Source organism: Fistularia commersonii, chromosome 12 (assembly GCF_037954325.1).
Source record: "Fistularia commersonii isolate RoL2024-O1a breed Wild chromosome 12, RoL_Fcom_v1.0, whole genome shotgun sequence".
In the NCBI taxonomy this organism is placed as follows: Eukaryota; Metazoa; Chordata; class Actinopteri; order Syngnathiformes; family Fistulariidae; genus Fistularia; species Fistularia commersonii.
This window is the reverse complement of record NC_141295.1, coordinates 14,677,943-14,702,334: the sequence shown is the minus strand read 5'-3', so window position 1 is coordinate 14,702,334 and position 24,392 is coordinate 14,677,943. Positions and strand designations below refer to the sequence as shown.

Below are 24,392 nucleotides of genomic sequence, written 5' to 3'. Positions count from 1 at the left end.
AACAAACCCCCCCAAAATATTGCGGACGACTAATGTTTTTTTGTCAATGCATAATGGCCTAATAGCGGTAAACATAATTTAGCAGAGCACCTTTGATCAACGTATAAAAATACTTTCATCAGTTTAACCATCTCAAATAGGTTAATCCCTTGATGGCAGGGATTAAATTCATGTGATGGCACCGTTTGAGGTTGAAATGCCTGGCAGGTAGACCCACCTGTGCTCACACCATGATTATGTATATTTACTCAGAACACCATGGGTCTATTGTAAGTATATTTTATCTGTGCTTGCAAGCCTCCCATTTGTGAGTGATTGCATTGTAATAAATAAAATGCTGTGCCAAGGAAGCCAAGCGAATAATTCTGAACCAGGAAAAGAGTAATAATGTCACAAATGGGCAGTGAGACACTGAAAAGAAATGTGAACGCTGTCTAAGTGGGAAAAACCACAACAGCAGCAACAATAATAATAATAATCATCATAATAATAATGATAATAATCACCATAATAAATCAGATTTGATATTAAAAGCAAGTCTAGTTATTATGAGAAGTAGAAGAAAAAAAGATACAACAAAAGTGAAATATATGTTGAAAGAGGATTATTAAAAATGTTAGTGTTCAGATGAAAGATAATCATTTAGCTGATGTAATAATCCCAGAGTTTAGACATTTCACAGTTTGAGGGAAATTGCAAAAAAAATTAGTATTGTTGTCTATTCTGTAATGTATTTTATAATAGATTTTCAGTAGATGCAGTGCAGAGTCTATTCTACCATGCAATGTGGATATTTATGTTCTGTTCATGTTTCAGTGAATATATTATTAAGTGATACGTGATCGTTTGAGATTAACAATGCGCAGACAAAGCAAATATGTTGAAGAAAATAAGTCTGTCATTTATTTATATTATGGCCACAATCTATTTTTATAACTTGTTCATTATCTTCATAATGATACTACCTAATCACATAGTGAGGCCTCAAGTATATTCTCGTGCTTGTTAGGGAAATGTGTTCTCAAAATTGAACACATTAATGCATACTTGTTATGTGCAGCACGCATATACATACACACACACACATGCATCCAGGTGTAAAGACTTAGGTGTATATGTATTTGCTCGTTCGGTTGGCTGCACTGGATTTGTTTGAGATAGATTACATGCTGCAAATCCATCATGAGAAGTTTGTTCACTACACATGCTATATACCTCGTGTTAAGATATTACAGTTTGGCATATGAATTATCTGGGGTGAATCGGCAGTGGAGCTAGTTTCCTTGAGCTGCATCCACGAAGTGGAACTAGAACTTGATACTAATCACTCCCTCTGAGGGAAAATGTCTGTGGGTGTCTTGCGGTCTCGCTGTAACCAGCCAGAAAACGGAGCCAGCTTGCCATTCATGCATTTCGAGCTGAGGCTGATTCAAATGTCAAATGTGATGAAGTGGCTCACTGGCTTGCTAGTCAGAGCTTGCCATGGCCAGTTACCTGGGAGGCTCGCGGAGGGTGTGCACGCAAACGAATGGATGGTTGAATCCAGTTCGTGCAGATGTTCTGCATTTTCTGACTGAGCTGCAGCCATTGGCCAATTTGGGTTTGATAAAAAATAAAATATTTCTTGTCTGCAGGGAGGAGGAGGCCCCTGTGTTGAATGTTTTCCTTTTGTCATGGTATGTGTAATGTTTTTTTTTAATTTTTATTTATCATCAGATATTATCTGATTACTGGTTATTTTTAGCAGCTGTGAATGTGTATACGTTGGTGTGTGTGTGTGTGTATGTGTGTGTGTGTGTGTGTGTGTGTGTGTTTGTCCTTTCTTCCAGGAAATTTTCAGCTTATCACGTAACAAATATGCAAAAACAAGATACATGCCGTGATAAAACATCAACAGCATGATATTATAAAACAGAATTTACAACACGGCCAGTAAAACAGATAAAAAAATAAAAGCAGCAAAATAGATAAATTAGATTGAAAAATAGAAAAATGAATAAAATAGTTACAAAACAAAAGCTGCAGAATTGAATTCTGAAGTGTAAAATTTGCCCATTTGTTAATTTGACACCTGAGATTAATTTATAAGCTGAAAGTGATGCATCGTAAAACAACAGCTCTGAGGCAAATCACCACATTTGTGGTTTAGCATTTTTAGTTTTATTTGTTCCTACAAGATGTTTCTACAAGACCGACAACATCCCATTCCTGTCTGAGCATAGATAAAACCAATCAGGAATCTGCAACCTTCATTTTAAAAACCTAAAAGTAGCTGACAACAATTTGACCGAGAAATGTTTCATAAGATCTGTTGAAATTTAGTCGTCTGTGCTGAAGGATCATCTGTCATCAATTGTTTGAGATTTTCTGTGGTCCCGTCAGCGAGTGCAATGCCGATGCGGACACAATAGCTGTGAGGGATTTTTTTTTTTTCCCTTTTTTTGGGGTGGGGGGGAAAGAGCAGCCGTCTCAGTGGTTCTGTGTCCGAGCAGGCCACCCACGAGGAGAGTAGCTCTGAGGAATGCTTTTTACCGGATTGCTTATCTTCTGCTCCCTCCCGTCCCTTCCCCTCCACCTCCCACGACCTATACTGGTTGTGTGTCAGAAGTGTCATTACATACATTACGCAGAGAAAAAGAGTGTGTGGCGTGGACGCTGACTGAGTGCTTGTGTGTCTAGTCAGCCTGCCTTTGTTTTGCTTGGACGTGGATTCTCACCGAGCTCTGTGACCACCAGTGTTGTGGTATTAAGTCAGTATGCTTTTTTTTTTTTTACCCGCCTCATTGAAAGACTGTTTAGGGAAAAACGGAGACAGCTCTCCGAAGGACAACAATTCCAAAGAAATGTTTATCATTTAAACAGATTGTTTTCAAGACAAAGTCCTTAAATTGTTACTGTTGTTACAAACAAGCCAGGTCAACTTGATGCACTGCATATCTATTATTTTTTTCTATTTTGACATATCACTGATTAAAAATCTTTTAAAAGCATGATTTCCTAACCAACTTTGAGGCTAATTAACTAATAAAATATAAACACCAATGTGTGACTTGTTAAGTCAAAGACTAAGAGTGGATCAGGATGGTATAGATAAGCCAGATAAGATAACAAAATAAGGAAATAACCATGTTTTGAAAACTCAAAAGCGTCCCTGGCATTTCTTTTATAATTTATTTCCTCGTAAGCAAATTAGTTTTGTGTTTATATGCTTATGCCTACAGTGCTCTCAAAATCCTACAACTGCCTGACAATCAGGTAGAAAACAAAGAACAGGTCTGTGACCTTGATCTTGATCCTTTCCATCCTGGATGGACAAAAAAGTGGTTTCATTGAATCATTTGGAAATGTGAATGTTGGAATAAAATGATGAATCATTTAGTTGTCAGGTTAAAAAACAAAATAAAAACCCGATTATAGTGTTTGCATGACTAAATGTATAATGAATAAATGTAATTCACCTAAACTGCAAAATAAGTGTATATGATGTGTGTGTATATATATATATATATATATATATATGATTGTATGTATATTAATAAACAAGTGCTCTATCCCCACGCAAAAAATTTCAGCAATATCCAATATTTCTGAGATCAGGCCATCAAAAACACCCCTGTGAAGTTCAATTTTCACTTTCACTCATTTTCAAGTGGGCTTCCTCCTCCTGAAACGGTGTATTTATTTAGAAAAGACAACACTGATTATTCAACAGTCATCTCACAAAAGCCTCCCGGCTTAATGCTGTGTGTTTGTCGCCACTAGAGGTTGCTTTACTTCATGTTCCGGGCACAAAACTGGCACAGCTACACACGCCACATTAAATGGGAGACGCCTTGTACCCACAATATGCACCTGTACACACGAATATCAGTTGCTTAGGCTTGCGGTTGGCCAAAGTGTTTGTAAATGAGTCTCTGTAAATGCGACAGGCTGTGTCTATATTTGCCATGATCAGCAGACTGACAGGCCACAGGGTGTGTGGCGATCAGGGCGACATGCTCAGATGCTCCTCAAAAGATGTAGCTGACTTAGTGTGTTAATGAAGCCCACCAGATCTTAGATCAATGTTCATCATATGAAGTATTGGGATCCGGTGTCTCTGTTTGTCTGCATGTGTGTGTGTGTGTTTGTAAGTGTATGTGTGCAGCGGCAGATCTGGGGTTAAACTGAGTGAAGGATAGAGGGTGTAGCCAGACCAACTGGTGGTGAGAGATAATGGGTGGGGAGCAAAAGGTGTCATCCATGCCTGATGTTAACTGACATAGTCTTATCAGATTGTCATTCACACAGATATTCCTCCCTCAAGTTCAGCATGTGATCCAATTTCCATAGCTGTCAAAGTTAAACACAGAATGCCGTCTGTTTTCTTATTTCAGACTCAAACAACAAACCAGGGCAGTGATAGACAAAAACCAAGCAGCCGTGCAGCCGCACAGCCACGCATTAAGGTTCATTAGAGCATCACAATGATGTATTTGTCGCTCTCATGTTAGTATTTGTGCACCAAATCAAAGGGTTGCTATAAAAACAGGGAACATCCCTTTAAGGCTGAGCTTGCAAACAACATTTCAGCGGAACTTGGATCGAATGATCGGGTGTCAGTCTCTAAAAGGACCCACAGAGGACTGATAAAAAGTTAGTGCGTGCTGTGTTACTCTAAATCCCTAAATGTGGATGAGATTACGTGGATTCATCACTGACACAGCTGCCTTGGACTGAGGATAAAATTGAATTATGCAGCAAAATGTTCAGCATTGGAAACAAAAATGCAAAATAAAAAACATGACATGTACAACCCAGGATTCAGTCTTTACACATAATCATCAGGATTAAATTCTAAATCATTAGGTACATTTGGCTTCTAGTATTGACATTTTTTCCCCCTTTACAGTGAAAATTCATCAGCAGATTACAGAAACCTCATATCTTCTCCATCGTCCTTAGGCTCTCTCATTGCGCAGGTTCTCAGGGAGTGTGCTTGATCTGCTGCAGCCAGGCGTGAGCTATTATTTCTTTTATGAATGTAAAAGCTATCATTGTATTGCGTCAGCTATTACCATGTAATTGTTAAAGGTACTGTTATTTTTAGTATGCAATCATTTGTGTCTGTCGCTCTCAAACCCTATACCGCTCCCTTCTTAAACACACCTTTGCCTTCTATTGCTCTCTCTTTTTGCCCCAGTGGGTCGAGGCAGAAGGCCGCCTGCATTGGCCTCATTTCTGTCCAAGGTGTCTGCCGGTAAGGAGCTCATGAAAATGAAAAATTCCAGCACAGAAGTCCTTTCCCTCTGTTATTATTGTTGAGTGGCGAGGCAGACATGTTTGCACACCTTGTTTGTTGATTCCAAAGCTTAACTTTGTTTATTTATTAGCTCTCACTGTTCGTATAAGGAATGTAATAACTTTAGAAACAGACATGTTATATTCACTTTGCTGAAAAGTTGAACTGATTCCATGTGCTGGCTAACAAACTATGATTTTCCATCAGCAGGACTTTTGCGTGTCTTTTTGCGCACACTCGTTTTGAGGCTTTTCAGAAGCTTGAAGTCGCTTTAACAGTCTTTGCTTTAACAATTTCATACAAAACAGGTTAATGAAAAGATTTTTCGGCGTCTTGGAGGTGGAAGAGAGACTCAGTATCTGACCTATTTTTTGTCATTTGGATTCTTGCAAGAAGACATGAAAGGATCCAGCTAGAGGATAAATAATGCATCTATCTTGAGCCAAGTCTCTGCTCCGTGCGCACCACTCTCAGAACAACAGCTGAAACATTTTAACGGAATATCACCTGGACTGCCAGATATAGAATTATCTCTGAAAATGTCAATGTGTGTGTGTGTGTGGGGGGGCATCTACAAAAAGGAGATCATACGGCAAATAACTATGGCGCTGTTTTTATTTGAATAAATTACATTGACTTACACGTTATTTTCTTTACATCAACCATACAGTCTTAGAATCCAGTGCAAGAATTTAAACAAAACAATAACAAATTGAAAAAAAAATCCAAAGACAATCATGTGCAGCACAGAGAATCCCTCCCTTCACGTTGCTTCTGGATACTATACTGTATATGTACATCTATATGCGTATACTTTTATCACGGTTACAAAAATAAGATACGTTACTGTAGATGAGCGACTATACACACAAGGTGAAAACAAAACACAGAAAAGCTGTACAGTCCTCATTGAGGGCAAAGATACACATAATTATTAAAAAAAAAAAAAGGACAGAGAAAAAGTAGGAAGGATTTGCCTTTTAAAAAAAATAAATAAGATGACCTCTTTAAATTGTAATGTTTTATTTACCATCAGCCAACAGAGGGGAACGACAGCTTGAGCTCCCCTTTAAAAGAAGCAGCACTTGACCGGACGTCAGCTGAATATTTTCAATATAGCGCGCTGGTCTTCTGATCAAGTAGACATCAATATTTGTTTCACAGTAAAAAGTAAAAGGAATTTCGCCGTTATAGGTAATCTTTACTTCAAGCAGTTCACTGCCTTGTCCTGCAGGTGTAAGTTGCCAGAAAAGGCCACGAGTTAATGACCCACGTGACATGACTAATACAGTTGTGACATCCTGAAAATAACGATTACACAGGTTGGATATTAGATGAGGTTTGTTTACGTCCTTCCCGACGGGGAACACCGCGTTGTTTCGCTTGTATTGCTAATCTGATCTCTCCACCGTTTCAGCCGAGCGTCTCCGAATTGCATCACGTCAGCTGAAAGTCCCCTCATAATAAACACGCCGTCAGTAAATATCTCAATGTCTGAGGCGTCTGCAAGCAACTCGGAAAAACACCCTTCGACTCCGATGCACGTTATAACAAGGTGTGCACGGTGCTTTTGAAGTAGTGTCACTGCGGGGAAGATTCTTCCCGTGATTATACTGTATGTTTCAAGAACTGCAGGGGGTGACGACTTCAGAAGAAATGAGGTTTACTTTTTGGTGTTGATATCTGCATTATCAGTATGTCGTTGAAAGAGGATGGGGAAAAAAAAAAGATCTCACAAAATACCGCAAACAGGCATGCAGCCGTTTGAACATAAATAATCTCTGAGGATTTTTTTTTTGACGCTCGAGTACCAGGCTCTTTCCAGCCCGTGGGATCCTGCACTAAGGTGGCTTTTACCGTTGATTGCGTCACTTCAGTGAAATGAAATTCCTCATCGAGACGGAACGAAGATTCGCCGACCCGCCTGACGGCCCTGTATCCTCCTCGTAAAGGAAAGAAGGGATTTGCTGGCTACGTCTAGTTTCATCTGAATGGCTTTTAGACATCTAAGCTACAGGACACTCATCGGACAAGAGGGGATGCAGAGCGACAAACACCTCCCTGCTGCAGTGAAAAGAAAACAGGTGGCTCAATGAGCGGTAAATCCTTAAAATGATGATACCACAACACATCCACCATTATTCACCCAAATTGCTGATTAACAGGATTATTTCATATCGAGCAAACACATCATAGGTTTTTGACGTCACTTTTTTTACAAGGTTTTTTTTTTTTTTTTTCGAATTCTGTCATCACGTCACTAATCACTGGCTCAGACGCATAATGTCACACACTCGAGGGCACGATCGCACCCTTCTGATAAATGTACCGAGGAATTCGAACTTTTGTGAAATCGCTCATTCACACACTCACTCATTCATGTCGGTATGTGGAAAAACCTTGGTAATCGGTTGCTGGAGCGAAAGCTTTTTTTTTTGTGTGTGTGTGTGTGTGTGTGTGTGTGTGAGGGCGATTTTTTTTGTTGTTGAAAATGGAAGGACGTGGTTTCTCCAGAAACACTCCAAACACCCCTCGTCCCCAAGCCAACGCTACCGTTAAAACAGAGGGATACTTAAAAACAAAAACAACTCAGCTCAGTGTATTTTATAAGATAAAGAGTCAACACTAGAAACCATGCTTGATCTAGATTCTCTAACAAACATGAAGCACATGATATTATTATTTTTTTTATAGTATGTGAGAAAAAACTTCATATTCACCGGAGAGATTTCCACAAAAAAGTGTGATATTGCGAAGATGACCTGATAGACTGGTGACGGACAGACGGCCAGGTCAAACTCAGAGAAAAGCCGGGACGGAAAACAGATAAAATGACTATGAAAGCATAAAAGATCCCTCCTTTTGGAGGTGGAGAGAAGCAACCACATCGATACTTATTTTTCACTCAATGGTGCATACTGGCATTTATTCATCTTTGTCAATCTTGTTCTTAACGTTACTGTGTTGCTATGCTGCGCCTCCTTCTGAGAGGAGTACGGGTGTTTGAAGGAATGTTTAGGAAAGGTAAGTGGGGATACGAGGGAGGGATTAGAGGCCGGGATCCCGGTTTTTGCTGCTGCGGACACGGCTGGGTGCGAGACGACCGGCCGTTCTAGTGGGGGAGGGGGACCAGGATATCCACGTAGTTAATAGGGAAGAAACCGGAGTTGCCGTGCAACATCCCCTCGTACCAGTTTTCATCGATCTTATTGGTCAGGGTGATGATGTCGCCTTCCTTGAAGCCTAGCTCACCTTCGTTCTCCGGGTCGAAATCGTACAGCGCACGACAGCACGGCTGGTCCATCGGCGCTGAGGAGAAGACACGGATAAGACGAGGGTTAGGAGGCGGAACCGGAGAAGATGATGCGATGCGTTTTATTGATACGAGGAATAAAGAGGAGAAAGAAGTTTGAGAGAGGCTCACCTGGAGACCTGGCTGAAATGGGGGAAAGAGAGGATAGAGAAGTAGAACAGCAGAACGACGAAGGACGAGAAAGACACAAAACATTAGCATCAGTGAGCAGAAAACAGTAACCACGTATTTTCTCCTTGAAACAAATGGCTGATATTTTGGGAAAAATGATTATTTGCACTCAGAGACTTCCATCCCTCTGCTGTCTGTTGGTCGGATGCTGAGCCGCTGCAGCGGGCTGACTCGGACCCAGCTAATTAAATTTTAAAATGTTCCAACATTTTGAATATTAATTATTGCAATGACCTAGTTTTCATACTCGGGGTGAGAGCAGTGCTACCTGAAATTCTCAGCTAAACTTGGCAGAGTAAGAAAACGCCACAGAGATATTTGGTGACAATGAATACATGTCTCACTTTGCACTGGACTTTCTGACCAAACAATCACACACAACAACACACAGTCACGGATGACAAATGATGTCAATATTTTTGAAATATGGCCAAGCAAGTGTGTTTGCTAAGGTTTGGATTTCATTTGTTTCAACAGAATTATGGGTTTTCTGTCCCTCTCTCTCTCTCTCTATCTATCTATCTTGGTTTGTTTGGTTTGTACTGAATCCCTGTGTCTCTCAGCCAATAAGCAAATATACATTTTTCCCAAAATTCACAACATTTACATCAGGAATATCTGTTAACAAAAAAGAAAGAAGACTTCAGAATTTTGAGGGGTCAAAAGAGAAAACAGGGGGTTAAACAGAGGCAACATTTCCAACCATAACAAAGGGGAAAAAGAACATAAAATAAAGATAAAATATCTTCTGAAGTGACTCTTTCTCACCTGGAGATCTTGCTGCAAAGGAGAGAGAAGAAAACAATTGTGAAAAAAACTGCGCGCTGAGAAACTACTTGTGAAAAAAGTGAGAAATGATGAATTAATGGATGAAGCGAAGAGGTAAAGAAACAACCGGGCGAAAGAAAACAAGTAGGCCGATGAGGCGGACGAGGCGGGAGAGCAGTGGAAAATGAAACAAGAGGATGATACAAATCTGACGGGAGAACAAACCACAAACAGCTCGTCGGCTGTCTTTGCTTTTCACCGTAACCGACTGCACTGTTTGTACCAATGTGGGAACTTCTTTTGTGATGAAAAACCGTAAAAAAAAAAAAAAAGATGGAGTGATGGGATGGAATCGATTGTCGTATCTCTCAGGTACGTTTGTGTCTCACCTGGAGACCTTGCTGCAAAGAGGGAAAAAAACATAAGGGGGGAAAGGGGAGAAGAAATGGTAGAAGTCCTTTTGAGTTTTTTTTTTTAATTTTTCTGATTTCTCAAAAAGACTGGCATGGATTGAAAAGGATGTTGTGGGAGGAATAAAGTGCACGGGCACAAACATAGAGAGACAGACTGACTGGTGTGACCGAGGCTCACCTGGAGACTTTGCTCCTAAAAGAATAAAAAATAAATAAAAATAAATAAAAATCGCAGGGGTGGGGGGAAAGAGAAGAAGTGCACAGATGTTTTTATTTGTTTCGGAGACAAGAGGAGGCCGATCAATGACAGTAATAACAATGTAATGAGAGGAAAACAGCTGGGGGGTATGAAATTAGCGACGGTTGCGCTGTCAATCCTCAAACTTTTGCCTTCATCTCAATGGAGATGTCATGACAGTATTTTGTATTTTATTCCCATGTATTAAACACAGTTTTACCAACAGTAAGAACATAGATTCATACCGTCAGAATACTCAATGTTTTGACTGCAATGTTTTTATTCTTACAATCTTGTTGTCATGTTGTCCCGATCCCTCTCTGTTCCTTAACTTTGAGTCATTGCATGTTGCTGCCATGACAACTGAATTTCCCTCCAGGCGTTTGAGGATGGGTTTAGTTATCCGAAGAAGAACCCTCAGGATCTCTATTTTCAATCCCTTCTTTTCCTGGAGTGGAAATTGTTGTGGAACATGTTAAATAAAGCAATATTTTATGAATAATTTTCACTCTATAAGGAATATTTGACTTTGAATTGTTTTTTTAACATTTTGTATATTATTTGTATTTATGAATGTATTATATTGTATTTAAATGAACAGGTGAAGATATCAAAAAAGGCATTTTGATTGTAACACCTATACTTTCTCCATGTTGGCCATCAATGAGAATTCACAGTGCAAATGAAAATACATAGAGAACGTTTTATGACAGAAAACCATAATAAATTTGAAAGTAGCCCATAAACCATTCACAAAAACACATTGTTTTAAAATGTGAAAATGTTTTTTTGTCCTCTCTTGGCGCTGATTTACATCGATACGTCCAAGAGCATGAAATCCCGCAGACTAGTTTTTGGACATTATTTGTGAACACGCAGGTTTGACCGAGTGCCCTCACCTGGAGAACGAGCGCTGTGGATCCCCCCGTTGTGGTTCTCACTGAGGGAGAATTCCAAAGTCGTCCGCGGTTTCGGGGTATAATCCTTCTTCGGTTTGTTTGAGGTATCCCTTATCCTGCAAGGAGTACAACTCTACCGTCATCCATAACAGCGGCGCTGGAACAAGAGAGCTAAATACCCGCCGTATGGATCGCGACAGTGATCGGTACTGACCGTTCATCGATCTTGCTGGAGAGCTCTGACAGGATCTCTGTTGCGCGCCGGTGATATTCCACCTGAGCCTGGACCAGCGCCGCCAGCTGACTCACCTGCTCGATCTGTGGTTGCAAAAGTTCTGCTGTTAGATGCTGGGGCAAAATGTGACAGGTAATCCCGCCACTCCTATATTTTAATTTATATGTTATCTAAAGGTGATGACAGTGTGTTTTGACGTGATTTAACAATACAAAAACATAGCGGAACTCTATTCTCCGCTTTATTAACCAAACAAAGGGTTCATTTGCTCATTGTGTAAACCGTTTATCCTGCACTCAGGATCGACTTCCCCAGCTGTATTTGGGTGAGAGCTGGGGTTTCACCCTGGAAAGGTCGATCACAGGGACACGTATAGAGACATTCAACCATTCAGTCATGTCTGAACAGCTAGGACCGGGAGAGGAAACCGTAGAACCTGGAGGAAATGCATGAGAAAATGCAAACTGCAATATTGGAATTGCACTAAGGACCTTCTTGCTGCGACAGCGCGCCGCCCCTGAACAGCACACAATCAAACGTCAAGCACATTTAAGTATCTGTTGAGATTGTGTCATACATCCGCTGCGTTAAAAATAATTGATTCTTTTAAAAAGATTTATTCATATTTCATCCAAGTTGTTATTTTCCCCTTATTTGATTTATATTTGCTTTCCCGTTGAGATAATGCATTCATTATAAAGATGAACTCTCACCGGATCAGAAATAAAAGTGATTGATAGAAAGAGCAAAGGTGGTATTCAAAGTATTGAGCTTGTGTTTTTTTGTGTCTATTTTTTTCTCAACAGTGTTTGGTGGATCATAAAACATCTGTTTGTCTTGCTCAAGAGAGAGCAAGCTACAGTGCTCGATTGGTACACTAGAACGCGGAGAAATAATATTATTTTGTAGAAGAAATACAGTTACTGAATTGAGTCGTGACTTCTTTCTATCAAAATTGAGGTTGTGAAAGTTAAAGCCGTGTGTCTGTGTGTGTGTGTGTGTGTGTGTGTGTGCTTTAGCCAATCCTTACATCACTCTCCAGCAGATTGAACATGCTCAGCTCTGCAATGTCCTTGGCGTCGTCAAACTTCTCTAGAGCTTGTTTGATCTCGTCTTCTGTCACCTTGCCCTGACGCTTCTTTTTATAATCAAAGTCCAGACGCCGACCCTCCATTTTTTTCAAGTGATGCTGCAAAAAAAAAGGCAGAATAGGAAAATCGGGACATTGTGAGAAAGGTTAAAAGATCTTCCTGCACAGCTGCGGGAAGGTCTGCGCTTGTACCTGGATCTCCTTCAAGTCTTTTTCATGGAGGTTCTGCAGAGGATCAATAAAGTTCTGTTTCACCTCCATGTCCAGGGCATCCTTAACCTCTGCCAGTTCACGCATGGCTTCTCCCGCATCGATTAGGGCGAGGCCTGAGAAATACATCATGCAGCACAGAGATCATGACAGTTGCATTCTTATCAGAGATAATTAATATCCCTCCGTTTTCATTTTTTTTAATCTAAGACTCTGCCGAGGACCGTTAAAGGTGGATTTCCTCTGTTACCCCTTGATGAATTAGAACACACTACATGTGTCCTGTCTGGAAAAAATCTTTTGCTGCAAATTTTACTGCATCCCCAAGGGAATAAAATTGTGCCCCTTTGTTCTTCTGAAGCGTATAAAAGAGTTTTTCGGATATACTCGAGACTACAACGTGCTGCAGCTCACCGAAATTAGACTCCTCGCCCAGCTCGCGGCCGAATCGCTGCATGGACTCTCCCAGGATGGCCTCTGTCTGGGTGTATCCGGGTCCCTTCTCCTGGCCCCGGATACGAGACATGGAGTTCATCATGCTCATCTTGGCCCGGGTGGCTAGAAAGGCAAGACGAGGCATAATTAAAAACCACTCTGAGGGACAAAATCAATTCAAAACTTCTTGTTCTTGATATGGATTTCAAGTTTATTTGAGAATTTGTGTCATTCTTTGGGATTCTCTTTAACATACTTTTACACTTTTCCTCCTTATATGCAGGGAAATTTAGAAAATTAAAGAAGCCAACAGATAGCCACAGTGATTATTGAGACATATTGGATTCAATATGAGTTAAAGTAGAGAAAAAGGTTAACTCCTTATATTTAAGGCATGTCATTGGTCTCAGAAGGAATTAGACATGGTGATTTTTCTAATGTGAGATAAACAGATAAACTGCAGGCACATATATTTTAAGTGGTTTTCTTTTTTTTCCTAATTAACGCAAACTCATGAAAAAGTTGGTCAACAATTACAGTTGGAAATAAATGTTCCCAGTGCAATTAAAGAGCTGATGTGTTTGAAAAACACAGGTTATAATTACAAGATATGACTGAGAAATTATTTTAAATAACAATAACAGTCACAGAAAAACACAGCAGACAGAGACACACATAACAATGGAGAGATGAACAAAAGCTATCACAGCGTTCATGTTTGTCAACACACATCACGGTTCAGTAATGGAATGAAGGATCTGATATATGTCACCTGGGTTAGGCTGCAGATACTCAGTTGTCTTGGTCATGATGTCCAGCACCGCTCGAGCGGTTGTATCCACCTTCTGTGCTTCACAACAACATAGGAGAAGAAAGAAAACAGATGGCAGAAATAATAGGACAGATGTAGGGGTTTGAATCAACATATACAGTATGTGAGCACATATACTGAGTATATGACACATATATGTACCGCTCAAAAAAATAAAGGGATATCAAACTGTCCGCTTAGGAAGCAACACTCATTCATTTTGATTTGTTTTAAGGATTTGTTTGTTTTAATGTGTTTTTCCACTTTAATTTTGAGTGTGACTCCAAATTCAGACCTCCATGGGTTGATTTCCATTGATCATTTTTGTGTGATTTTGTTGTCAGCACATTCAAATATGTAAAGAACAAAGTATTTAAGAGGAATATATATATATATATATATATATCTTCTCTGCTCCCTTCAGGGGTGGCCACAGTGAATCATCTTCCTCCATCTAACCCTCTCCTCTGCATCCTCTTCTCTCACACAAACATCTCCGCTTGTTTGTTCCTAGAGGCCTCATATATCATATATACACAGACACAAACATATATATATATATATATATACATTGTGTATATATGTAGATATGTATATATGTGTATGTAGTTATGTATATACATTTATATATGGAAAGACTGACACATTGCAATCTCAAATCTATTTAAGCTTCTAAAATTCAGCCAAAATTCAAATTTTTATTGCCTTTAACTCAATGTTCACCCAGCCAGTGTGTAAAAACATTCAGTTATTCATTAGCTCATAGCAATGGAGGGTCTTCACTCAACCTACTGTATGTTTTCTAATTGTGAGAGGAAAGTGGAGGACCTGGAGGAAACCCCTGCACAGATGGGGAGGACATGCAAACTCCAGACAGAAAGTGTGTGGAAACACACTCTTACAAATACATCAATGCAGTCTGTTTGCCCTTTAGTTTAAACGCTTCAGAAACAGAACATCACAGGAGGATTTGGAATTCTATTCAGACGGAACCAAAAGCACTGGTGATCCACAGCTCAATGAGGGTGAGGGATGATGAAAAATATTAAGAAGTCCAGTTTTGCCTTTTCCATTTCAGTGAAGTCCTCATCGAGCTTCGTTCCTTCTGCACCTCCAACTTTCTCACTCACTTTCTGCAAAAGAGATACAGAGAGGATGTTAAGGGTTGATGCCTTAAATCTCTTCATAAATGGTACAATGTGAGTGTATGAAACACTGCTTTAGTGACCTGGTGGAAGAAATGAACATTAAATTCCAATATCTGACAGTGACAGCTATTTTCTCTGAAACCTTCGGCAAGAAATTTCAGTGTAATATTTGACTACTTATAAACAGTAAAGGGACACCGCCAGACTGAAACGCCTTCTGGCCGCCTTCTTATCACATGGAGGAGTGTGTTCATGTAGTTACTTCATTGCACTAATAAAACTGTATTCATTGTAAAGAAAGGATGGAATCACAACTTATTGTCAAAATTGTGAAAACACAATACTTTAATGCATCATGAATAAGATAAGATAAGACTTTATTTATCCCGAAGGAAATTGTTGTGCCAGAGTTTCAAGCAAAAACATAACAATAATAGATAATAATAGGGAGGAGGGAGAATAAGAAATACAATAAAATATAAATTGTAATTGTAATAAAATGTAAATTGCTATCAAGTGTTTTAAGGTCTTAAGTACAATAATAAACGGGCATTGTCCATTCAGCTCGACTGTGAGATGATTATATCGGCGCTTCCTCGGTTTCTTGTGTTTCACAAGAAAATACTGTTTAAAACTGTGAAAATCCTCTTTTGGTTCACTAGTAATCCCACCCTGTCTTCGATAAATCTCTGTGTTGAGTTTTGCCGCCGTCCCTGGCTGGAAAGCATCAGACAGAGCCGGATAACGGAGGAAGAGGAGGAATAGTGAAGTCTCGGCTGCCGGTCTGGTCTGTGATGTAACCAGAAGCCTTGAGGGGGCAGCAATCTGACACAACGAGGCCAGACACAGCCCTGAAAGGATTGACGGAGGGAGGGGGCGGCCGGGGCTTCCGGGACCGTAACATCGCATGACTAAAGAAACCATGAAAGCTAAGGTCAGTGGAAGTCCTTCCTCAAATAACAGCAAACATTACAGCAATATAACTGGACTGATAGAATCAGACTTCTGCATTATAGGCCTTCAGAAACTAAATGCCTGCATTATTCTCCAAATAGATGGCCAGAACTATCTTAAACTGGCAAAGAAGTATCTAGATTAGTGCAAGTCATTTATTTTTAATGACTGAAATTATACATTCGATGGCGTTAGGTTTAGTGGTGCTGTGTCAGACTTTTAAATGTGTGTGACCTTTAAAAGGGACTCTAAAAGGGAGTAAATTAACTCAGATTACTCAGTGATGTGTATCTGAATTGTAGTTTTACTTATTAGATATGACATACTGTATATCCAAAACTTGCCCATGATTTTTTTTTTTCATTGAGCTGAACCGTAGTTTGTTTTTCCTCGATTTCTTCACAAGCAAAATGTACATAGACTGAAACACAGAAGAAGATGGTATTAGGAGAACAAAAGTGGGATATGTTTCTGAGAGGGTGAAACACAGAGGTTGATCTGTGACAGAAAGAGCAGGGGGTTTATAACACTAAGCCTGTGACAGCAGTTTATGCAGTGTAAGACATTCTGAGGACTGGTGCTCTATGACTCATTGCAGAAAAGTCTTTCCTGATCCCAGTTGGAAAGCAGCTCAGTATGACAGCAATGCAAAACACACAAACACACACACACACATGCACACACCAAAAGTGAGTCACCTCCCCTGTCATTAGTTTTACCTATACATCACTACAACATCTTCCAACCCGCCTCAAGTTGCGTTGCCATGGAAACAAGGACCTGAGCTGACACGAGTGATGCAGATAGTATTCATTCAACCCATTCAGACTCCCAATGTAAAATAATATGCCTGGAGGTGGTGTAATCTGAGGAGATGCGTGTACTGTGTATGGAAAATACATGTGGAAATATACTGATATTTAGAATAATGAATGAATAAACAAATCTTCTGTTTTGAAAAAAAAAAATCACAAAAAAATGATCACCTCCTAATCAGAGGAAGAGCATGTTAACATCCCAGAGAAACTGGGTTAAGATTTGGTGTGTGTTTTGACACAGCAGCTGTGTTTGCGGTACATTTTTCTTACCTGCAGAATCGATAGTATGATGCTGTGATCTGCGTTCATGTCACATTCAAGTTCAACACAGTCACGTAAACGAACAATAAACTAAATGAATAAATAAAATGACTCAAGATGGTACATTACTTAGGCAATAAAACAATGATAATGTGTGTGTGTGGGCCAAAGAATTCGTCAAATGAACAGATTGTTCTCCAAGCTGTGGTGAGTTTGCAGGATTTTCTTGGACATGTTTGTGTAAATACAGCCTCTATTCTCCTAAATTTTGGGCCAGATAGAAAGGTAAAAATATAGTCTATTCTAATAAGGTTCATGATAATAATTTCAATGTTTTTTAATGTGTTAGAAATCTAACAGACGCTGCAGAGAATGTAAATTTAAAATGGACAATGACAAAGTAAAATAAATGGAGCAAATTATAATGACATGCACCTTTTATCTGTATTTATGATAAGAGACTTTGGACAAGCCATTAAAAAAAATCTAGCTAACTTGTTAAAATCCACTACTTGTACTAGAAAAAGCTGCACATTTCTCCACAGGGGGTCAGCTATTCCTATTCTCATCACACTTTCACATACAGAGATTAGTATTCATGGGTGGAGGTTCTAATGCAGCATCTACGACATGATGCCTGATGGAGGAGGAAACCAGAGATACTGCAGGTTTTCAAGGTCACGATATTGATGAACAGATGTTATCACGCTCTGGCCATCCATCTCTCTGCCCATCTCTCTTTCTAACCCGATGGGTCGAGACAGAAGGCCGCCTGCGTTGAGCTTGGGGATCTGTCCAAGGTTTCTGAAGGGCAGTTTCTCCTCGCCGCCGTTGCCATGCGCTTACTCATGTTGGGTTTCTGTAAATGGTTTTAAAAAGTAAGATCCAGACCTGCTCTACACTGAAAGTGTCATCAGACAACTGTGCTGGAATTCGGTGAATTATGATAAAATCGGACCAGACATGTAGAGAACGTCCCAGAATACATCGAAAGGTCAAAATGCTTCTGTATTACCCGTCCTTGACGATTGAACGAATCTCCTCTAGAGAGGGGGATTCATCTCGGGATAAGACGTTTTCTTGTTAAATGAATGCAAAAAAAAAAAAAACCTCAGTCAAGCAGTGCCTGTGGGGACTGGCGTTGCTTGGCAGAAAAAGAGCAAATGAAAGAATAAAGCTGAAGCAGTCGTTGGCTTTTTTTTGAACCAGCAGAGCATCGCCGCTGCACGCGGCTGCTGTCAACACACGTTCAACATCTGCACATCGGAGAGTGAGGTGTCGCACATTCATGACTGCAAGCGGAGTCGACGCAGTGACAGGCGGAGGATTCGTGTCAGAATGCCCACAAATGCATAAACACACACCACATGCTCAGACTTTATAGACTGTCACAGCCCGTAACCGCGAGACTTATGAACGATCCTTTGCTCCCGTGTACGACGCCAGCCTTATATCACCCAGAGACCAGGAGGCTGTGGCCCCTTTGGGAATCCGTGATGTCACCACTCACATGGACCCGCCGTCCCTTGAAATGTGCACCACTCTAAACCACTATTCTTCTCTTAACCTTCCTAAACCACTCTGTTGTTCTCCCTGCAGGGGAGGACAGGATAAGGTAAAAACAAGCAGTGGCGGAAAGAAGAAACCACAACAGGGATGAAAAAAAGAAAAAGGATTGCGGGAACAGCATCGACGACGCAGATGATATGTAACGTGTGACATCACGGTTCTTGATGTCACAGATTGTAAACGCGCAGCAGTGATGAAGATCGCCCTGCACGGTGCTCATGATAACTGGGAGAAAGGGGGGATTAAAAAAAGGATGTGTTTTCAGTGTGGGGTGTGTTATTCCTTACAGCGACCATTAGAACTCCATTTGAAGTCATTAATGCTGAATAATGATCTATCGCCCGATCTATCTAGCGCGCAGCGAAGTGTCAATTGTAAAGGACTTAGGAGGGATTTCTGACAGATGTCCTTCATATTTCAAAAACAAATAAAAACCTGAAGTTCATTTTCTTGTCATAACACAGTCTGTCAAAGTCCTGATTTCGAGTGTGTACGCAACAGAGGTTAAGGTTTGAATTTGGCCATTAATGCCCATTATCGTCAATGCTCAGATTAATAACATCACTGTGAAATCTTGTTGAAATCTTCCTGTCGTGGCGACTGGACTTGAATTTCTTCACTTGAAGAGGTTTCACCTCTCATCCGAGAGGCTTCTTCAGTTGATTTCTTGGGTGAGGGGTGAAATGTCTTCAAGTGGAGACATTCAAGTCCAGTTGCCACAATTAGAAGATTTTGACAAGAATTCACCATGACCTGGATGACCGAGAACCTCCACAGACAAACATCGCTTTTCAAAGTCTTACTTTTATGCTAATATTCGAGTATGTAATTGTCCTAGTGAGACAACAAATTAACTAAGTAATGGCCTCAGAATGAGATAATACAAAAGCTAGTTAAACCGAGTGAACTGGCAGGTAATGGGATTATAGACGACTATGGGAGACCTGAACAGTTTTATGTAAATTAAGCAGTGTGACTGTATTCAGTAATGCCATATACAATAACAAAAGGCACTTGTATCTGCATTCATTTATTTTTATTGACATATACTGGCTCTTCTTTGCAGAATTTTTATGGAGGCTGGCATGTTTGGGGGTTTATCCATTACACCTTCAGGTTCTATTTATTATCAGAGTTCTCTTGAAATAAGGAAATAAATACACATGTAACTGCTTCCTGTAAAAAGAATTTGCCCCCCGTTTCAGCCTGAGGTCAATGTTGACACGGAAATGTTGAGTTATCTTCTGTAAAAAAGCGCGTGCCACCGAGATGAATATGTCTGATCCTGAGCCTGCTCATTATAACTTGCTCTTTGCATATCGTACTTCTGCTCCTCGTCATTCACTTTCTGCTCTGGTTTAAATGTAAATTCTTTCCCGGCACGTTGTCATCCCGACGCCGCTGCCGCTTCGGATGCATCTCTATCCGAACAATTTCCTGCCCCCGCCCAGTTCTGAGAATCCTTGATTGGTTTCAACCCTAAGAAACTGAGTCTTTCTCCTTTGTCGAACGGTTCACTCTGTTCCACCGACATCAGCAGCTCAACTGCACAAACACACCGAGACCATCAGATGTTCTTTAGCTAAACACCACTTGATAGCAAGGGGGAAAACAACAACCCGTGAAATCCCAATCGGGCCCGATTACACGCACTAAATATGGAGATTTAAACTCCCCATATATCTTGCCAATGACTACGGGCACTTCCTTTTTTGCCTTGAGTCCCGTGAATCATAGCAAAGGTCAGAATCCTGAGATGTTCTCTTACTGGATCCCTCAGGAGGACGTAGGTGTCCTGAGGTGGCAGAGGTGTAGTCAGGGTGGAAAGCGGTGTGATGTAACAGGTCAACGCACAGTTTATTTACTGCTCAGGGGGATTTACCGACTTGCTCGAGTCACGGCGTTTACTGGTGTTTAAATAAATAAAAATAAATGAATGAATAAATAAATAAATGAATTATTTCATCGATAATCGCAGTGTACCTGCAATTTAAAATTGAGCCAATTCAAGGTTTTTACTCAGCAAAAACAATTGTGGAAGAGATTCTAATTTTTACCTGAACAAAGAATGATAATTTGTAGAAAAATAAACCATAATAGCATGATAAAAAGATTCTGAGGCCATCAGAAAGTCATAAATGATTTGAAATTCTCAGTGAGTCGCTGTGATTTGATAAATGACCCTCAACTTCTGGGACTTTACCAACACTGATAGATGAAGTAATTCCTCCGCCCGTTCCCAAAATAACTAACCATTACCAGGTATTGAATCCCACATTGCTAAATTAAATCAGCAGAGACAATTCCCCCTCGGGCCAAAGGTATTTTTCCTTTGTGGAAGCCGCCCACAGAAGATTAATGGATGTGCTTTGACAAACACAAGAGCAGAGTTTAAACCGTGGGGGTTTTTACACCTGCATGGCGCCCGGAACTAATCATATTAAATGGCTCATGAAGAAAAGGATCTGGTGCTTCTCAGGAGGATCAATACTGGATCACATCACACAGATCCTGATTCATCTAAAGTTATGATCTCTGTTTGGTTTCAGATTTTTTCCATTAGTTTCTTTCAATGGACAATAAATATTTGATTAGGTATTTATATATAAAGAAAAACCTCTATAAATTATTTTGCAGGTTGGTGCTAGCGTAGATTGCACAGATTAATTTCACTGATGGGTAACTGTACAATGAGATGACTGGAGGATTTAGACACACCGATGATGAATTCTTCACGCTCACAAATTCACAGGTGTGTCACAGGTCACAAATCACATGAAAATTAGAACAATCAAAGTAAATAAGTAACAAGAATAAATGTCGTTGAGTCAAAGGTCCCCTGGTTTGAAGGGGAAAAGTGTAAAAAGTACCTGCTATTGGTAAGACAGTGGCTGAAAATTACTTTGAAATTGCATTTTAAAAAATCCTTGAAATAATCACAATAACAGGAAAGAATGATAGGCGGCATAAAGGGAAAAGCAACATGCCATTTGCATTGGGATTTAATTTGCCTAATAAATATGAAACTGGAAAATAAAAACAATGTTCCAAACTGCCTCATGCAAAAGGAATATCAAATCAATACTCAATGATTCTCGTATATTTTATTATTCTCTGTGTTTTATATTATTTGAGTGACTTGAAACAAAAGCCCTGTTTTGTTCTATCCAGCCAGCATGGGAGTTCTATCTGCCAGTCGTGCAGTGCAGTGACATGCCCTAATTTTCAGCCAATCACAGCAGAGTGGGAGGGGCTTCCCTCAGCGGTCTTGAGTTATAAATATTTTGCTGCTGGTTTTCGGGGTCGGGGGTAGAGTCACAAAGTGAAATTGAACCTATTTTCGATCACTGAATTAGCTGGATAATCTCTAGAACGAGTTTGAAGGGCAGATTTGCAGAAGTGTTGTTTTGTGACATTTAACGGTCCCAAAACAAAGCTTCTATTTACACATTTCAAATTGTTTATGTGCTCTGGCGGTGCTTATAGCATCACATGGAGCAACAGCAAAATACAGCCCACGCCCGTCATTACACCTTTCTCTCAGCTCCATTGAACCACCTCGGGCAAACTAGGTAGTCTCCGCATTGAGCACAAGTCTGCACTGTTAGCATTAGCATTGGTCACATGTCATCCAATGTGAGGCTGGGAATGTGTGGCTTGCCGCTGCGACATCCCACCTCCTCCAACCTCCACCCTCCTTTCCTGCTCACCAGTCTAATCCCAATCGGGCACACGGAGGCTCCTGCTTTAAATACACCCAGGGTGGAAGAGGGAGATTAAAAATGACAAGAGTGATTAGTGAGGCTATTAGTACTACAGCCCCTGCTGCTGGACAACAACAGGAAGACCTGAGTCTTCTTGACAGCATTAAAACATCCAAATCTTCCTCCTCACCCCACCTCCTCCCTATATTCCCTCCTCCGTGTGGAAAGATCGGATGGAAACATTTTCATGACCTTGTCATTTATAGCATAATCTCAATCTGTTTAGTTCCACCGGTACCTTTTTTTCACCTTGGATGTTGCAGAGCAAGAAGGCCGAGTTACATCGGGACGGTCGAGAAAGAGCTAGAATTACTTGCAATTGCATAACAATAGCCATTCAATCTCTGAAGTCTCATTTCATCTCCATCTCTCGCATTTTTTCGTTTCCTCACCTCATTATATATCCTCAAGGCCTTATGGTCTAAAGGTCACATTGTGGCGTGTCTCATGCGATACTGCACATGGTGTTCGCAGCACGATTGCGGCTATTTGCCCTTGGTGGCGTAAAAAAAATTGAGGTTTTTATTTGTCCCGCTAGATCCCATTTTCCAGGGAGGTGCTGAAGCATCAGAGACCAGAATGCTCACATGTATTAAGAACCAGCTCAGATCAATCCTTTAATTAGACTGTCTGTCCTAAAAAGTAACTCGCAGTCGCGGAACTGCGGAAAAGCCACTTGCTATTTTTAAACCCCGACGTTTGGGGACACTGTCGGGACCTTGGCGTCTGGCTCCAACTACAGCTGTTTCAGGATGATACTAATCCAGATGAATATTATCAGCATTAGTCAGGAGCAAATTCAAATGCGCACCTGGGTCAGAATGTTTTGGAACACACGGCTGATAAATAAACAACCATTATGCAATTCATCAGGAAACAAAACCCTGCGCTGGCAAGTCGGCTCCGGCCGTCCCGCTTGGACGGCGGGATGAAGCGGCCAGACAGTACGGGACGCCAGCATCAGTCTGCTGGTTGGGTATGTTGCTTCACTGACCTCTTTCCTGTCTGAGTGTGTGGCCTGTGGATATTATAATCTGATTTGTAAGCCTTTGCATGGCTGTTATGTAACAGCAGGGATGATTCTGTAGCTGTGTGTGTGTGTGTGTGTGTGCTGTCACTCCCATCCATCCATGCATTGCTGGGAGAGTGAGGGAGGAAACCAGCTGGCGCTTTGTGTGTAAGGAAAGCGTGCCAGGGTTTGTCAGCAAGGGGATAAAGGGCAACGACGATGATAAGAGCGAGATACACGATGACCAACTGCACGCAAGACATGAGCCATTCAAAAGAAATACCTTTGCATCTGTTTCCTGAATGGACTGCAACGAGAATTTTAACTTTCTTTCCAAGCAGCTTTTGAAAGAGCTGTTGAGATTTCCAGAGCATTTCTGACAAAACTACATGATCTTTCCAAATCCACTGGAGGTTCAGTATCACGCTAAACGAGCTTCTGTTCTATCATTCTTTAAACACTCAGGCGTATGACATGAGAGGATGTGCAAAACTCAATAATGTGCTCAGCTATTTCTCTTTTTCTTCCTTTTGGTCTATTCCTGAAATTTCCCTTTAATTTTTAGAAGCCGCCAATTATTTGAGTCATATTGTTGAGAAACTCCTACTAAAGAATCTTAAATGCGAACTGGCTTGCAGCGATGAACCGGCCGACTTGTCAACTGGAGATGTTTGACTTACAAGTTCTCCCTCTCTGCACATTGTCTCTTTTTTTTCTCGGGTCGCACGCATCCTTTTTTGCCAATTAACAACAGACCAACAGTACTACATTAGGCTCCAGCTTGTTTAACACAGCTTTCTTACACTTTACAAGTAAATTAGAAGACTCCAACGACAGGATTACATTTGTTTTACTATCTAAATCAATCATTAATCACAACGGTTCAATTGAGTCTTTTACAGTTATAAATGATTTACCTGGAATTACACAATTTGTCAAAAGTGCCTAAGTGCAGATTATTTGGCTGCAGCACTTTTAATAGGGAGATTTACGACAAGGTCTAAT

The 24,392-nt window shown here is 40.5% G+C and overlaps 1 protein-coding gene across 4 annotated transcripts in view; it reads right to left on the bottom strand.

Annotated features, from left to right (window-relative positions):
- Positions 1–5,878: 5,878 nt before the first annotated feature.
- The window catches only part of sh3gl2a (SH3 domain containing GRB2 like 2a, endophilin A1), a 44,049-nt gene continuing 25,535 nt past the window's right edge, over positions 5,879–24,392 (bottom strand). For 2 of the 4 annotated variants that reach the window (XM_086157282.1, XM_086157281.1), the window contains 11 exons: positions 14,929–14,997; positions 13,826–13,898; positions 13,033–13,176; positions 12,601–12,734; positions 12,349–12,507; positions 11,298–11,401; positions 11,084–11,199; positions 10,125–10,139; positions 9,534–9,545; positions 8,706–8,717; positions 5,879–8,590 (listed from right to left, as the gene is read on the bottom strand). In XM_086157282.1, the coding sequence (XP_086013408.1) occupies positions 8,394–8,590; positions 8,706–8,717; positions 9,534–9,545; positions 10,125–10,139; positions 11,084–11,199; positions 11,298–11,401; positions 12,349–12,507; positions 12,601–12,734; positions 13,033–13,176; positions 13,826–13,898; positions 14,929–14,997 (1,035 nt within the window). In that variant the 3' untranslated portion in view covers positions 5,879–8,393. Of the gene's footprint in view, positions 8,591–8,705; positions 8,718–9,427; positions 9,935–10,124; positions 10,140–11,083; positions 11,200–11,297; positions 11,402–12,348; positions 12,508–12,600; positions 12,735–13,032; positions 13,177–13,825; positions 13,899–14,928; positions 14,998–24,392 lie in introns of those variants that run through there. The other 2 variants (XM_086157284.1, XM_086157283.1) reach the window with 2 other exon arrangements.